General features: G+C 37.1%; 1 protein-coding gene across 3 annotated transcripts in view; it reads left to right on the forward strand.

Moving 5' to 3' along the window:
* IQCB1 (IQ motif containing B1) overlaps positions 1-8,522 on the forward strand; it is a 46,823-nt gene extending 38,301 nt beyond the window's left edge. Inside the window, exons 14-17 of one of the 3 annotated variants that reach the window (XR_008553860.1) lie at positions 3,212-3,235; positions 3,458-3,614; positions 4,796-5,572; positions 7,825-8,522. Coding sequence is in view for 2 of the 3 variants with exons in the window: in XM_054700526.1 (XP_054556501.1) it covers positions 3,212-3,235; positions 3,458-3,614; positions 4,796-5,025 (411 nt within the window). In the remaining variant the exon portion in view is untranslated. Of the gene's footprint in view, positions 1-3,211; positions 3,236-3,457; positions 3,615-4,795; positions 7,789-7,824 lie in introns of those variants that run through there. The other 2 variants (XM_054700526.1, XM_037525462.2) reach the window with 2 other exon arrangements.
* Positions 8,523-16,070: the final 7,548 nt, after the last annotated feature.

Here is a 16,070-nt window from a genome sequence, read left to right on the forward strand (position 1 = left end):
AAAAAACAAAAAAACTGTGATGGAAGTTAGGAGTACTAATGCATTGTGGCTGAACATGCAACTGTTAACCACTGGAACAGAACGTTGGTAAAAGCTGAATTGAAAAGCATGGCTCAGTCCAGAGGGCATAAGTAAGACCTCCTACAACCTCATCCACTAATATGAACTTAATATGCACACAATCATGCGAGCTGTAGGGAGAAAAAGAGGGCAAGCCTGGCCTACTATATCAGAACTCTCTGTGGTTACCACTTACAAGTCAACAATAGGAAAAAATTCTAACTCTAGCCAAGATGGAGTAAGGGAACTGGATTTTCTTCCTACATGAAACAATGCAGGCAGAGGGAGGGGGGATAGGGAATGATAAAATACATGATGCAATGGTTTTTAAGACCATGGATGTCAGACAACAAAGATAGCAGTCCCTGAGGAGGGGGGAAAAAGCAAGTCCTACTGCCTTGAAAGAGTTTCTAGGTCATAACACAAGGAAGGAGAAATAGAGCAGTTGATCTTTGGAATCATCAAAGTAGAGAGGTGGCACTGAGAGTCTAGGAAGAGCAAGACAGCTAAATTTCATAAGATAGGGATTATGAGGGTAAAGGGAACTACAAAGAGAACCCCAAATATCTGCAGAATGTTGCCCTTGAGTAATTCAGAATACTGATCAGCAAATGCATGTAAGGAAAACCACGCAGGGCTAAGAAAACAGTCTTCTGAAAAGATAAAAGGGAAAGATGCCTGATATTTACACAAGTTAGAAAATAGTACCAGAAAAACTCATAATTTATAGGGCATTGGAATGCAGAGTCATGAAGGTCTTGCCTTAGTACAAGGAGAGTTTAAATTACAAAAAAATCAGAGTGTTTTTCATGTAACTTAAGAGCATTCCAGAAAAATGCTCAAGATTTTAGAAATATCAAATGCCTCGCACCCATAAAGGTAAAAGTTACAATGTCTGGTGTCTAATCAGAGAGTAATAGGCATGCATCCAGGCAGGGAAACAAAACCCATAATGCGGATGCTTCATGAAGTCAACCTTATTACAGATAGTAGAATTAGCAAAGAGAGACATTAAAATAGTTATTTTAACTAAAGATATCTACAACTGGCATTATACTTAATGGTGAAAGACCTGAAGTTCCTAAAGTCAGGAACAAGACAGTGGTAACATTCAGTACAGTCAAAATCCCAGCTCACCTTTTTTTGGTAGAAATTGATAAGCCACTTCTAAAATTCATATGGAAATGTAAAGGTACAAATGATTGCAAAAAGAACAAAGTTGAAAGGCTAGCACTACCTGATTTTAAGAATTATAAAACTGTTGTAATCATAGCAGTAGCATTGATGTAAATACTTGAAAAGCATAAATCAATAGAACAAAATTGAATCTCAAAGTAAACCCACATATATGACTAGCTGATAATTGACAGGAATATGCAGTTAATGTTTGGAGAAACTAGAAATCTGGTTATCCATATGTTAAAAAATTGAACTTGGATCCATATATTATATATAAAATTTAACTCAAAACTCAATAGTAAGAAAACAAAGTAATTTGTTTTTTTAAATTGAGCATAACAGACATTTCACTCGAAGGAGATAAATGGATGGCAAATAAACACACCATCAGTCAATAAAGGAAATGCAAATTAAAATCACAGTATCTGTTTAAATGACTGAACTTTAGAAGATCTACTATACCAAAGTTTGGCAGGCATATGGAATAACTGTAATACTGTCATATACTAGGATGGCAATGTAAAGCTAGTTGTACTTTGGGAACAGGCATTTTCTTAAAAAGTTAAATGTATATCTAGCACATTATTCAGCATACCACTCTTGAGTATTTGTATGTTTTTGGGTTTGTATGTATACAAACATTGTACGTAAATGTTCATAGCCAAAACCCATTAAACACTACTTTCCTATTCTCTTTCCTCCCTGCTCAAGACAACCATATCTGTAAGTTAAACTACATCACAGGTGGAATCACATAGTGCTTATCTTTCTGGGACTATTTCATTTGGCAAAATGTCTTAAACATGAATCCTCCTCATATGTCAGAATTTTATTCCGTTTTTAGGACTGAATAGTATTCCATTGTATGTATATAACCCCATTTTTTCTATTCATCTGTCAATGAACATAGGTTGCTTCTGCCTTTTGGCTGTTATGAATAATTCTGCTATGAATATGATGTACAAGCATATACTTGTGTCCCTACTTTAAATTCTTTTAGTATACAATCAGAATTACAATTGCTGGATCATATAGCAATTCCATTTTTCATTTTCTGGGGAAATACCATGCCATTTTCAATGCACTAAACCACTTTCTTTCTCACCAGCAGTGTGCAGCTGTTCCAGTTTCACCATATCCTTGCCAATACTTAATTCATCCTAAGGGATATGAAGTAGTATATCATTGTTATTTGGGTTTGCATTTCCCTAATGATTAATGATTTTGAGCGTCTTTTCATGTGTTTGTTGACCATCTGAATGTCTTCTCTGGAGTAATGTCTGTTTGAGTCCTTTGCTCATTTTTTTAAAATCAACTTGGTTTATGTTATTGAGTTTTACAAGTTCTCTGTGTATCTTGGATATTAATCCCTTATGAGATATGTGATTTGTACTATTTTCTCCTATTCTGTGAGCTCTCTTTTATACTGGTCTGTTTTTTGTTTTTGTTCCTTCTTCCTTCAGTGTCATATTCAAGAAAGTTTTCCCTTATCTTCTGAGTGTTGTATAGTTTTAGCTCTTTTTTATAATATGCCTTGAGTGATTCTGATGCATACTCTAGTTTAAAAAAGAAATATTGCTTTTAGCCGTATTGTTGCAGTATGTTTAGTGCAGCTGCTTAAGATTACTTGACTGGAAAATAGTGTTAGCTGGAATAAACTATACCATTTTAGGAATTAGAATATTTGAGAAAGCTGTGGTGACAGAAACTTTATTAGCTTTAAAGTTCATCCTTGTCCAAACTAATTTGTTAAATTCTCTTTAAAGTTGCTAAGGAATATAGTCAGTCCTTTGACTGGTTTATAAAATTACAGGGAGTGGGGTTGGAATGAGTATAAAATAAAGCAGTCTGTAAACTAGGGTACAGAGCAAACATTGGTCTTGTTATGTATGCCTCTTTCTTCCAGGCCTGTGTCTTTACCAAGCCATTTGTGATTTTCACTATGAATTCTCAACCTTATCTTTTTTCCTAGAATACCAGTGTGTTGGCAAGTAAGGTATGACACATACCAAGAAGAAACTTCCTCGTCATATTTTCATCTAAAACTGCTTTTAAGAGGCTCTTTAATGTTTGCACAAAAGTTCTAGATGTCAATCATAAGATTCAATTGATAAGATGAGAGACAGCTAAGTATTCTGGAACTAAGTGGTTGGGTGAAATGTAGTTTGATATATTTGTCATTCCTGTGACAGGTTTTTTTTCTGTCCCCTGTTCCTAGGCCTCTCAAATATCAGATATGACCAACAAGGAGCTCCATGCCCAAGCACAAGAACACCTGCAACACTACTTTATGGGCAGGGCCCTAGAAGAGAGAGCCCAGCAGCACAGAGAAGCTCTGATGGCACAGATCAGCACCAATATTGAACAGTTAATGAGTATGTGCTCATTCCACTTTTATTTCTTAAAAGGAACAACCTATGTACAATTTTGTGATACCCAAAAATCTTTAGAAGGTAAACCCCCATTTAATGATATGTTAGCCTATCTCCTGTTCTCAGAAATCTCTACATTTAGGTCATACCAGCACACAATATTTTCAGAGGATACAGATCCCGTACCAACCTTCTTGACTGCTCTCCCTAGTCTTGCTATCACTCTTATTTATCGCTCAAAGTTATTGACTTTAAAGATGCTGAGTCCTGCTATCCAAATTCTGTTAAGCAGTCTCAAAAGATTTTGTTCATATTTTAGAAGTAGATGATGACAGTATTTACAGTGCTGTTCAGTAATTTTTAATGAAGTGCTTTCATTAAAAAAAATAAAAATAACAAAAACCTCATCTGCCCTTCACAACCATTTGTACATTTAATGAGACATCACAGCCATGAGAGCCAGTGTTTCACTCAGCCTCTGAAACACTTTTAGTATAGTATATGTGGAACAGAAAGGACCAGGGTCCTCTATTTAATGCCATTGCTTGTGATTTTAGTTTGTTTGATTAGATACGTCATTGGACTATAACTCAGCCTCTTATCTACAGGATGAGATTCTACTTGTAAATTTTCAGTTCTCTGAATAAACCATCAAGAAAAATCTACAACTTTTTTATTTTTTTAATTTATTTATTTATTTATTTAAGTTTATATAAGCACTGGGTACAGTCAGAAGCGCGGGAGGGTGAGAGAATTCACCAGAGCCAGAGCGGAGAGCAGAGCAGGCAGAAGGGCCGAGGTACACTGCTGAGGGAAGCAGCGGGCAGCAGGAGAGGTCTGCGTGCCATGTGGGACCCTCCTCTGGTGGCCGGGGAGCAGCCGGGGATCGAACCGACGCTGCAGAGGCTGCAGGCAGCTTCGCAACCCAGCGCTCAACCGCTGCACCACCGGGGAGGCCCTACAACTTTTTTATTTTTAAACACATAATTGTAGGGGTGGGGAAACAGTTGCTGCCAGCCACAGTTACAACTTCTGGTAGTCCTACAGCTAACAATGATAATAGATTCACAGTTGAAACCCCACCCTTGCCTACTATAGTAGAGTTCCAACTCCCTAGTTTCCAAGTTTCAGCTTTTTTGGTATAAAATTCTTTCACTCATCGGTTTGTTTTCTGTTTCCTGCAGAGGCACCAAGTTTGAAGGAGGCAGAAGGGCAAGAACCTGAGCTCTTTCTAAGTAGATCCAGGCCGGTGGCAGCTAAGGCCAAGCTGGCCCATCTCACCACCCTGAAGCATGTACAAGCACCCTGGTGGAAGAAGCTTGGGGAAGAAACAGGCGATGACATTGATATCCCAAAGGATGAACTTAGTGTAGAATTAGAAACTTTGTTTATTGGTGGAACCAAACCCCCTTAGGGAGTTACCTTAAAAAAACGACACAAATCCTATATTTCATGAGATTATTTTGGTTCTGCCTCTGATATACTAGTAGCCTAGAGCTATCTTAACTCATGGTTTTCTAGAGTTTCCTTTCCAAACAAGACTTGCAGGCAGTAAGCAGAGTTATCTTCTACCTCTATCTCAATACTTTACTTTTCTCCACACTCCATCCCTGGCCTCACCTACAAATAGGTGTGGCTTTTATTGTGAGACTAAACTTAGCATGGCATTCTAGGAAGTGTGATAGTTCTTTTTTTCCTGCTGTTTTCCAACTTAATGTGTTTTCTAAATAAATATTTTCAACAGTTGTTCTGAAAAACTTGTCAGGATTACTTTAACTTTTCACATTTATTATTTAATATTCCTGTTTTTCCATTCCTGTGGTGAGGAAAAGAATGGTCAATTGAAGGATATTTCACTGTATTCTACAAAAGTGGTTGAACAAATTTTCTATCTTGTTACTTCTAAAAGAAACTACATTTTGAAATCCTCCTAGGATTCAATGCAAGACACATTTCTCCAGGTAAAATTACAATCTTTCTATTAAACTATGAGAATTGTAAACCCTCTGTTTCCCTTTATGTCTTCCAAGAACCTCAGAGCTAAATATAATTTTTTTTTAAAATCCAGGTACCCATATGATTTTTTTGTTCCATCCTAATAATTTATGATTGTCTTATTTATCTTTATGTTTTAATTCCAGAGATCACCTCTATTTGTATTTTTAGCAATATGTACTTTAAGTTAAAAACAATTAACAAATCATGTACTGCATAGAAGTACCTCGGGTTACTTCTCTTTATAAATGAGTGGAATATCAGTATTTCTGGATGGGAAGACCAAAGTTAACCTATACTCTCAAAATTAAGTTGAGTAAAATTCTAATCAAACTTGTAATTCTTAGGTTATTTTCATAATTAGAAAAGAGCTATAAAATTCATCTGTAAGAATATGCTTATGGGAGTTCTGATTTCATTTAGAATGTAGATAGCTAAGTAAAAATGTTGCTCCCACCTTAATAAACAAGTGCCACTTAATATATAAAAATATTTTTTCTTAAGCCTATCAGATAGTTGAGGCTTCAAGACAACCAAGTAAATTGAGATGGGTCTAAGTCTTAAAGTTAGTCTTGAACTATTTCATCTCTAGTAGAGCAATGGAGATAAATGTAACAATAAGAAAAAAACTAAAATTTTATGAAATTTTTACAGGCCAAATATGGGTTACCATGTTAGTTTAGAATTTCTAGCAGCCTCACATATCTAAGGAATTCAGATCTCAGCAAATACAAGAAAGGTTGAATGCAGGGCAAGAACGTTGAGAGATACCCTTAGTGACACAGGCAAGCATGAGGTGATAGGCTGCTACTGGGTCACGTGCTCAAATCCCACTTGATTTTCAAAACCTTTTTCTTGAAAACCTGAAGCAGCTAGAGTAATGTAGAGTACCTCCTGGACTCAGACCAAATTCCAGTGCCTGTAAGGAAAAAAAAAAAAAAAACAGAAACCTATCTGCCCCTGAGGAAACAGGAAACACTAGTCCCAGATACAAATAGAAATTGAGCATTGCTGAGCTCAATCAGGAAATCATCTTGGGTTCAGAATCCCTACACCAATACAAAGTGAAAATCTGTTTCTGCCAAAAGATAGAAGAGACTTTGTTATGGGGTACAAGGATAGGAACCTTGAGAAAGCCCACCCCAACCTCAGGAAGAAGAGACCTAGCTTAAAGTATAAGCTGGGTCAGTACCAGAGAGCACCATTTCCCCACAACCCAACCTAACCCCAGTAAGCAATAGGAATTTACTGCTTGGATGAGAGAGGACCCATGGAGAGACACCTTCTCCACTCTTGTGGCAAGGGCATATAGGGATGGTTGAAAGTGAGGGATAGAGTAGGAACACAGAAAAACTTCAAGCTTTCCATGCCCCACTCTGAGCATGGTTAATAGCAATGAAAAACTCAAGGAATTTAAAGTCTATGGTGCATTGAAGATAAGAGAAATCCAGCTAAAAGTTTCACTCAACCCTTCTACAGTCTTATAATTTTTTTCTTTTAATTGATGACAATGCTTTTTTTCTGACAATGGTGTTATATTTACTGTATTCATACAACAAAACTATTCTGCAAAGCCCTATGGGAAACAGTATGGAGTTTTCTCAAAATATAGATGATCCAGTAATTCCACTTGTTGGCATTATTTCCAAAGAATGCAAAGATACTAATTTAAAGGTATATTCGCACTCCTGTGTTCATTGCGGTATTATTTACAGTAGCCAAGTTATGGCTAAGGTAGATCAATGCATTTTAAAAGCCTCTTAGATGATTCTGATTTTCACCCAGGGTTATGAAACTACTGTTTGTTGAGTTTTGGTCTGAAAGGAATCTCCACAATTTTCTGGAAAGGCCATTAAAATGTTCCTCTGTTTTCTAATTGCCTATGTGCAGTTGGATTTTCTTCAAGAACTTAAAACAACATATAGAAGATTAAATACAGTAGATATGAGAATTCAGTTTTCTAATGCCAGATACTAAGAGTTTTGCAAAAACGTGAAAAAGTCACTCATTAACTTTAAAGCTTTTATATTAGAAAACAATTATATTTCATGAAAGTTTGTTAACATAATTTTTAATGAATCACTATTTTTAATATTTCTCTGTTTTAATCCTAATATGGGTAAATATGAAGAGATAACAAATAGTGGTGTGCTGGAGCCTTTTCATGTTGGGTTTTACCCAAGCTTATTGTTAAATTTTTCATAATATTTTGAGCTAGGTATATATAGAGGAGCCTGACAAGAAAGGAAGATGTCTTTGTGGATTTATCTCCAACAGCAAGAAAAACAAAAGAAAATATAAACAATTGGGACTACATCAAACTAAACCGCTTCTATACAACAAAAGAAACTGTGAGTAAGACAAAAAGATATCTTAGTGAATAGGAGAAAGTATTTACACGCCATACTTCAACAAGGGCCTGTATCAAAGATCTACAAAGAACTCATACAGCAAAGAAACCAATCAAAAAGTGGGCAGAAGATCCTAATAGACTTTTCTCCAGACATGCAAATTGTCTAAAAGGCACATAAAAAAAATGCTCATTATTGCTTATCATCAGGGAAATGCAAATCAAAACCACAATGAGATAACACTTCATACCTATAAGAATGGCCATATCAAAAAGCCCAGAAACAAATGTTGGTGAGGATCAGGAGAAAAAGGAACCCTCGTACACTGTTGGTGGGAATGTAGACTGGTCTGGTCCCTATTGAAAACAGTATGAGATTTTCTCAAAAGATTAAAAATGGATCTACCACATCACCCATCAGGTCCATTGCTAGGTATCTACTTGAGGAATGCAAAAACACTAATTTGAAGGGAAATAGGCACTCCTGTGTTCATTGCAGTATTTACAATAGCCAAGCTAAGGAAATAACCTAAGCGCCAAAAATAGATGAGTGGATCACGCAAATGTGGAGGTGTATATATATATATTTATATATATATATATTAGGGGACATACATATATACACACACACACACACACACACACACACACTGAAATACTACTCAGCGCTCAAAAAAGCTGAACTTTGTAGTATAGTTTGAAGTCTGGGAGTGTGATGCCTCCATTTCCGTCTTTTTTTTTCAGTAGAGCTTTGGCTATTCGGGGTTTTTGGTGATTCCATATGAATTTCATCAATAATTGTTCTATTTCTTTGAAGAATGCCATTGAGATTTTGATTGGAATAGCATTGAATCTGTATATTGCTTTTGGAAGGATGGCCATTTTAATAATGTTTATTCTTCCAATCCATGAGCAGGGGATGTCTTTCCATTTCTTTGTGTCTTCTTCTACCAGACTTCAAACTATACTACAAAGCCATAATCATCAAAACTGCATGGTATTGGAACAAGAACAGACATACAGACCAATGGAATCGAATAGAAAATCCAGAAATAAACCCACAGATTTATGGTCAACTAATCTTTGACAAAGGAGCAAAGACTATGCATTGGAGCAAAGAAAGTTTGTTCAATAAATGGTGCTGGGAAAACTGGGTCGCTACATGCAAAAGAATGAAGCTTGACCACTACCTCACACCATACACAAAAATCAACTCAAAATGGATTAAAGAACTAGACATAAGACCTGAAACCATAAAATACATAGAAGGAAATATAGGCGAAACACTACGGGATTTGCACATCAAAGACATCTTTACAGACACATCACCCAAAGCAGTGATAGTGAAGACAAAGATAAACAGCTGGGACTACATCAAATTAAAGAGCTTCTGCACAGCAAAAGAGACAATAACAAAAACAAAGAGAAACCCCACCAACTGGGAGAACATTTTTGCACCCAACACTAATGATAAAGGACTGATCACAAAAATCTGCAAAGAGCTGATGAGACTCAGCAACAACAAAGAATATAATCCAGTCAAAAAATGGGCAGAAGAGCTAAAAAGAAACTTCTCTGAAGAGGAAATGCAAATGGCCAACAGACATATGAAAAAATGTTCAACATCACTTGTAATCAGGGAAATGCAAATCAAAACTACCATGAGATACCATCTCACACCAGTGAGAATGGCACATATTAAAAAAACTAGCAACAACAAATGTTGGCGAGGATGTGGAGAAAAAGGAACTCTTGTGCACTGTTGGTGGGAGTGCAAACTGGTCCAACCACTATGGAGAGCTGTGTGGAGATTTCTGGACCTACTAAACATAGAGCTTCCATATGATCCAGCAATTCCACTCCTAGGTATTTACCCAAAGGACACAGAAACATCAATTCCAAAGAGCACCTGCACTCCTATGTTTATAGCAGCACTGTTTACAATAGCTAAGCTTTGGAAACAACCCAAATGCCCAAAAATAGATGACTGGATCAAGAAGATGTGGTACATATACACCATGGAATATTACTCAGCATTCAAAAAAGATAAACACATGCAATTTGCAGCAACATGGATGGCGCTGGAAGGGATCATGCTCAGCGAAATAAGCCAAAAAGAAAAAGAAAAATACCGGATGGTCTCACTCATAGCAGGAATCTAGAAAACTTAAATAAGGGACCAGGAAAATGAATATAAGAAAGTGAAAATCAAAATCAACAAAAAACTATGAACCAGAGACACTTTTTGGGGGGTGGGGGGCGGGAGGGGAAGGATTGGGGTCAGAATGGGTCGTTGCAATTGTATGGGGGAATATAAAAATAAAATTTAATATTTAAAAAAAAAAAAAAAAAAAAAAGCTGAACTTGCTATTTGGGACAACATGGATAGAGCTGGAGGAGATTATGCTAACTGAAATAAGTCAGAAGAACAAAGACAAATACCAGATGGTGTGTCAAATAGGAAATATGGAGAAAACAAAAGATTAGATAAAGCCAAACCAATAATAAACCCTAGAAGGGGAGGGGAAGGGATGAGAACAAAGTGGAAAGGAAGCACAATGGACTATGGTGGTGAACTGGATGCTTGGGTGATGGTTGTTTTGGTGGTGGGGCTGGTATAATAATACCTGGAAGGGCAGCTCCTATATCTCTAAAACAAAAAAGTCGTAAACCAATATTACCTCAATAAAAAAATTTTATGCCACATTTCAAAGACTTGAATGTAAGATATCTAAAACTCTTTATGATTGCATGTTAAACAATGTTTAATATGTTAAAATGTATTATTATAAAAATATAGTAATATGTGGAGAAAAATCTCTAAAACATGTAAATCTGATAAAGATCAAGGGGACACACCTAGGACAATTTAGAGACAATTAGTCCATAGATCTCTCCAAATATGTGCTTTAAATGTAAATCTTTCAATTTATCAGTTATATCATCAAAGATGGTTTAACTAAATTTTGGTGATGCTTTTTGCTAGAATACTGATGGTGAATGTAGGCTTTAGTGATAGAATCCTTGAAAGTACCTATGAATTGTATCAGAGATGTGTGTTTGATGTGCAACTTGAGTCTAGTGACTTCTTTGTGCTATTATGTGAATGCATTAAATATAGCCAGGGAACTTTTATAGTACTTGGGAGTGCTCCAAAAAAAGGAGCCTGCCACATTCCCTAAAATACATGATAAGAAAAAATAGTAATACAAAACAAAAACAATTATAAACCAGAGACATCCTGCAGGGGAGGGGGAGGGAGAGGGATCAGAGGGAAAGAGGGAGGAGCACAGGGGACTGAGGTGATGGTGCATGGGTGCATTGGTGAAGGAAACTCTATGGGGACTACACCTGAGGGAGGTGGGGGGGAAGCAAACATTGTTTGAAAATGAACAATGATGTAAAATATATATAAATTTTTAAAAAAATCTTCAAATTGGTGGACTAAAGATGGCCCTACTAAAAAACTTCCTGAAAGGCCTGGGATTTATTTATTTTTCTTTTAGGATTTATTTATTTATGCATAGAAGAGCTGGGGTGTATAGACCAGAGGTGCAGGAAGTGAGAGGATTCACCAGAGACAGTGGGGAGCAGAACAGGCAGATTGAAATACACTGCTGAGGGGAGTAGCAGGCGAGACAGGAGAGGTCTGCTGTGCCATGTGGGTCACCTCCCTGGCTGGGGATCCAACTCATGCTGCAGTAGCTACAGATTGCTTCAAATTGCTGACGCTTTACCCCTTGAGCCACCAGGGAGGCCCCTGGGATTTATTTTTAGATCCTACACCAGTTACACCAGTGCCTGGCACATGGTTTATGCTTAATAAGTTTTATGTTGAATAAGAACTTTATGACTATACCTCCTAGTGAATTTCTTCAGATTCCTTGTGCTGTTGGCTCTAGGTGCCTTGGGATGAGAAAATAACATTGCTGTGCATATGATAACCTTATATGTTGTAGGTGCTCAATAATGACTCACAAAATAGTATCTGAATTATTGTGGTATAAATGCTGCTTCTCTCTAAAATACCATGTTTTCACCCCCTATGGAGAAAAACCCCACTTGTCTGAGTCATTCCACACCTATTGCTTACCATGCCATCCAAGGGTTTCTTCCTGGTTCCACATACTCCATGAAATACCCAGAGTCAACTGAGTCTGTGAGGAAGATCTTGAAATTAAAAGAGGCCTTCATCAATTCTCCTGAAGTCTGGCCTATCCTCGGTCTTTGATTTAAAGAGCTCTAGTATCTCTAGCCACTGGTGACAGGATGGGAGTTTTAACAGTAATCTCTCCTTCAGCTGTCAGAGCGCAGCTCCAGTCAGACCATGGCTGAGAGATAACTTGCCTTCCACAGTCAAATATACCTAGTTTCTTTGACTCTTCAGCTCTCCCATGTATCATGGTTCCTGTTGAGACCTGCATATCTTGGGGCAAATGTGTGCTGCTTATAGATACTCACCAAGAGCTAAAAGAAAGACACTAGAATTTTAATATAGAAGCAGTAATTGGCAAACTCCTGCATCCCTCAGCCAAGTGTAATGCCTCTAAGAAGCCTGCAACCAATATATCTGATTATTCTACACTTATAGTCTTGCCAAGATCTAATCTGTCATCTTAGTTCCCTTTCCAAATCTCATTCAGCAGAAGGCAAAAAAAAAAAAAACCTCTAGTGCAGTAGATAGAATAGGTCCCCAAATTGCAATTTCCTCCATCCTCAAAAATAGACTATACACAGGGACCTATGGAGACCAGAGCCTGAAGGTTGGCAGGAAAATCCACATCCAGGACTGCTATACTTTCCAAGTTTTAAGAGGTACAAGAGGATGAAACAAAAGTCATTAGATTTAGTTTCTTTTCCTCATGCCAACTCAGTTTCTCCATAGGTCTAATACCTAATGAGGAGTGCCAGCACTCCTAGGAAGAAAATCAGGAGAACAAAAGCCCTGATTCCTATAACGAGTGTCTGGCATCTGTTTCTAGAAGCCAGTTGGTATGAAGTATGACTACCAACTGTGACATGGAGACAAATGATCTGAAATATACCCCATGTCATATTGGCCTGCTTGGGACACCAAACAGCACTCAATTCATAGAGCATCATTACCTCTGTTCTCAGTAAAGAAGGGACAGAAGTTCTCATTTGTCACAGCTGCATTCTGCAGGCAGGCCCTAGTCAAGAGTTTCAGAAAGATGATCATCTATCCTTAGGTTTTGAGTATGAGGTATTTGGTAGACATCCTGGATACTTCTGGGATTTTTGCTGATAATCAACAAGGACTTAGAGCTTTATAGGGTAAATATACACATATTTTCCTAGAAAATTCAAATTTCATAATTTTTCACTCCTATGGAATCCTGATTAGTGGAATTTCATTTAACGACTATTTTCCGTTACTTTTTTATTAAAAAATTTTAAAATTATTTTTACTGAGGTAACTGGTTTACAACACTGTAAGTGATTTGAGGGTATAGGGTCACATCTTTTCAGATGTATGTTACAATACCACATCCCACCACCAGAATACCCATAATCATCTACCATAGGCCTCTTCCCCCATTTGGTCCTCTTCCTCCCACCCTCCCCACCACCCCGCCCCACCCCACTCCTCCGTAGCTAGTGACTATCTTTAAATATAACACAGAGATCAGCTATGTGAAGGGTCAGCACATCAACAGGCAACAGTTTCAGCTGTTAGGCAGTCCACGGCACCTCACTCTGAAACAGCTGCAGCTGTACTCAGCAGTATTTCCTTGCTCACTGACCTCAATATGAAGCTGGTGAAGAGCCTGTAGAAGACATTCCTGACCATCATTTACCTGACACTTCCTCTCCTGTATAATTCATATGGATGGTATGCTTCCAGGTAATTTGTGCACTACCTTTGTTACAAATTATGAACCAATATTGATGCACCACTAACTGAAGTCCAGAGTTTACTTTGAGGTTCACTCTGTGTTATACAGTTCTAGGGGTTTTGATAAACGAATAAATAATTGCAATACCATGCAGAATAGTTCCCCTCCCTCAAAAAATTCTTGTTCAGACCTCCTTCCTATTCCCCTCTGTCATCTCCTCCCAATCCCTGGCAACCACTGATCTTTTTACTGTCTCTATAATTTTGCCTTTTCCAGAACATTTTGTTGTTGGGTCATATTGTATGTAGTCTTTTCAGATTGGTTTCTTTGACTTAGCAATATGCATTTAAGTTTGGTTCCTCTATGTCTTTTTATGACTTTATAGCTCTTTCTTTTTTTAAATCACTGAACAACATTCACTGTAAGGGATGTATTACAACTTATCCATTCACCAACTGAAGAACATCTTGGTTATTTCCAAGTATTGGAAATTATGAATAAAGCTACTATAAACATCATGTGCAAGTTTTTATGCAGATGTAAATTTTCACTGATTTGGGTAAATACCCTAAAGCATGGCTGATGGATCATATAATAAGTCTATGTTTAGTTTTATAAGTAGGATGTATGCGCAGTAACTTACATCTGAAGAGGTACGAACCTATATCCCTAAATCATATACAATGTTGTAAAACATTACCTCAATGACAAAAGAAAAGTTTAAAAAATTTTAAACATCACCTAAAAAGATTAATTTTGAAAAACAAAAAAACAAAAACTGCATTGTAAATTATTACCAGTTCTTTAGTGCCCTTGGAAAAAAGCTCAGTTTAGCTCTTTAGCCTATTCACCCACTCTTATTCCTTCATTCTCTTGTTTATTGTAATTCTCATCACACGATGTTTTGTGTGACCCCAAAATAGAAGGCAAAGCCATAAGACCTACTTGACAGACGATATTTTAATTTCTTCTGCCATAATAAAGTTTCATTGTTAAGACTGAGAAATACCCATTATAAGGCTGAATGAGGAAGTAGGTAAGTATGTAGAAAAACTATGTCTATGTCAATAGAGCCCCCAGGTGACAGTTTCTGTTTTCTCTGAGATAAAAGCAAGTTCATATGCTAGGAATGTAAGAGTATGGGGTTGGGACTTGAGGAGCATGTTAAAATTTGAATGACTGTTGGGAAAAATGGAGAGGAATCTTAAGACACCAAAAATTTGGGAGTGTGCTGAGAATGCAATAAAATTAGAAATTGTATGTACTGTAGTGACAATTTGCCTTAAGGTAGAAATTTCTCCTGCAGCATTCTGTGCTCCTACAGTAAAAATGGATAAGACCAGTGGTTGGATTGATCTGTAATTAGATTTTGCTGGGATTTGCTGGGTGAATATAATAGGGGTATGAGAATATGATGTATTGATGAAGTGCTGTAGCTTTGGCATTGAAGAACTACTTCAAATTCTGGCTCTGCTCCTTATGTGACCTTGTGCAATCTATTTAACCTTCTGAAACTTTGTTGTACTACAGGTAAAATGTGAATAAACATATACTTCATTGTTTCAAAACATACTGAGTGCACTACTGTATTTTTTTTTTTTGGATGTGGAGATATGATACAATTACTGCCTTTTTGGAACTAATACTTCAGTGAGAGAGAAAATAAAAATATATGATAGATGCAGAAGACTTGGGGAACAAATAAGCAGAGATGGTTTGTACTGCATGTAGGGTACTGCACTTTTTGATGTGGAGCCAGCAAAGGTCTTACAGAGGTGATACTGGAAAATCAAATGTTTCTGTAAGCATTAAGATGAGGATGTATGTAGCTGATTAGCTGAGTGTTTGACACACAGTGTGCCTTAATAAATTAAACTAATATTTGTATCGTTAAGGGAGTGCCTAAAATCAAGGTGTGTGTGTGTGGGGGGGCTTTACTTAGGGACTTAAGAACATGCATGAATTCACTGAAAGTTAACTGGAGCTTCTCAAATTCCAGGACCTGAGTCCTCAGACCCCAGCCTTTGCGCCGCGCCTAGTTTTGAAGGGCCACTTCCTAAGAGTACTTTCCTAGTACTCACTATTGTTGCTCACTCATGTCCTTAGAGATCTCTGATCCTCTTTCAGTTAGATGCCATATTCTACCTAGTGGAGTTCCATCACTAAGCAGCTGTAAGTCTTTGAACTATGTCTTTTGATTCTAATTTTTCATTAGTAAAACGTAGAAGTTAAATTAGACAATCTGCTTTCTTTTTC

This window comes from Talpa occidentalis, unplaced genomic scaffold (genome assembly GCF_014898055.3).
Source record: "Talpa occidentalis isolate TD23 unplaced genomic scaffold, MPIMG_talOcc4v2.1 talOcc4.4, whole genome shotgun sequence".
Lineage (NCBI taxonomy): Eukaryota > Metazoa > Chordata > Mammalia > Eulipotyphla > Talpidae > Talpa > Talpa occidentalis.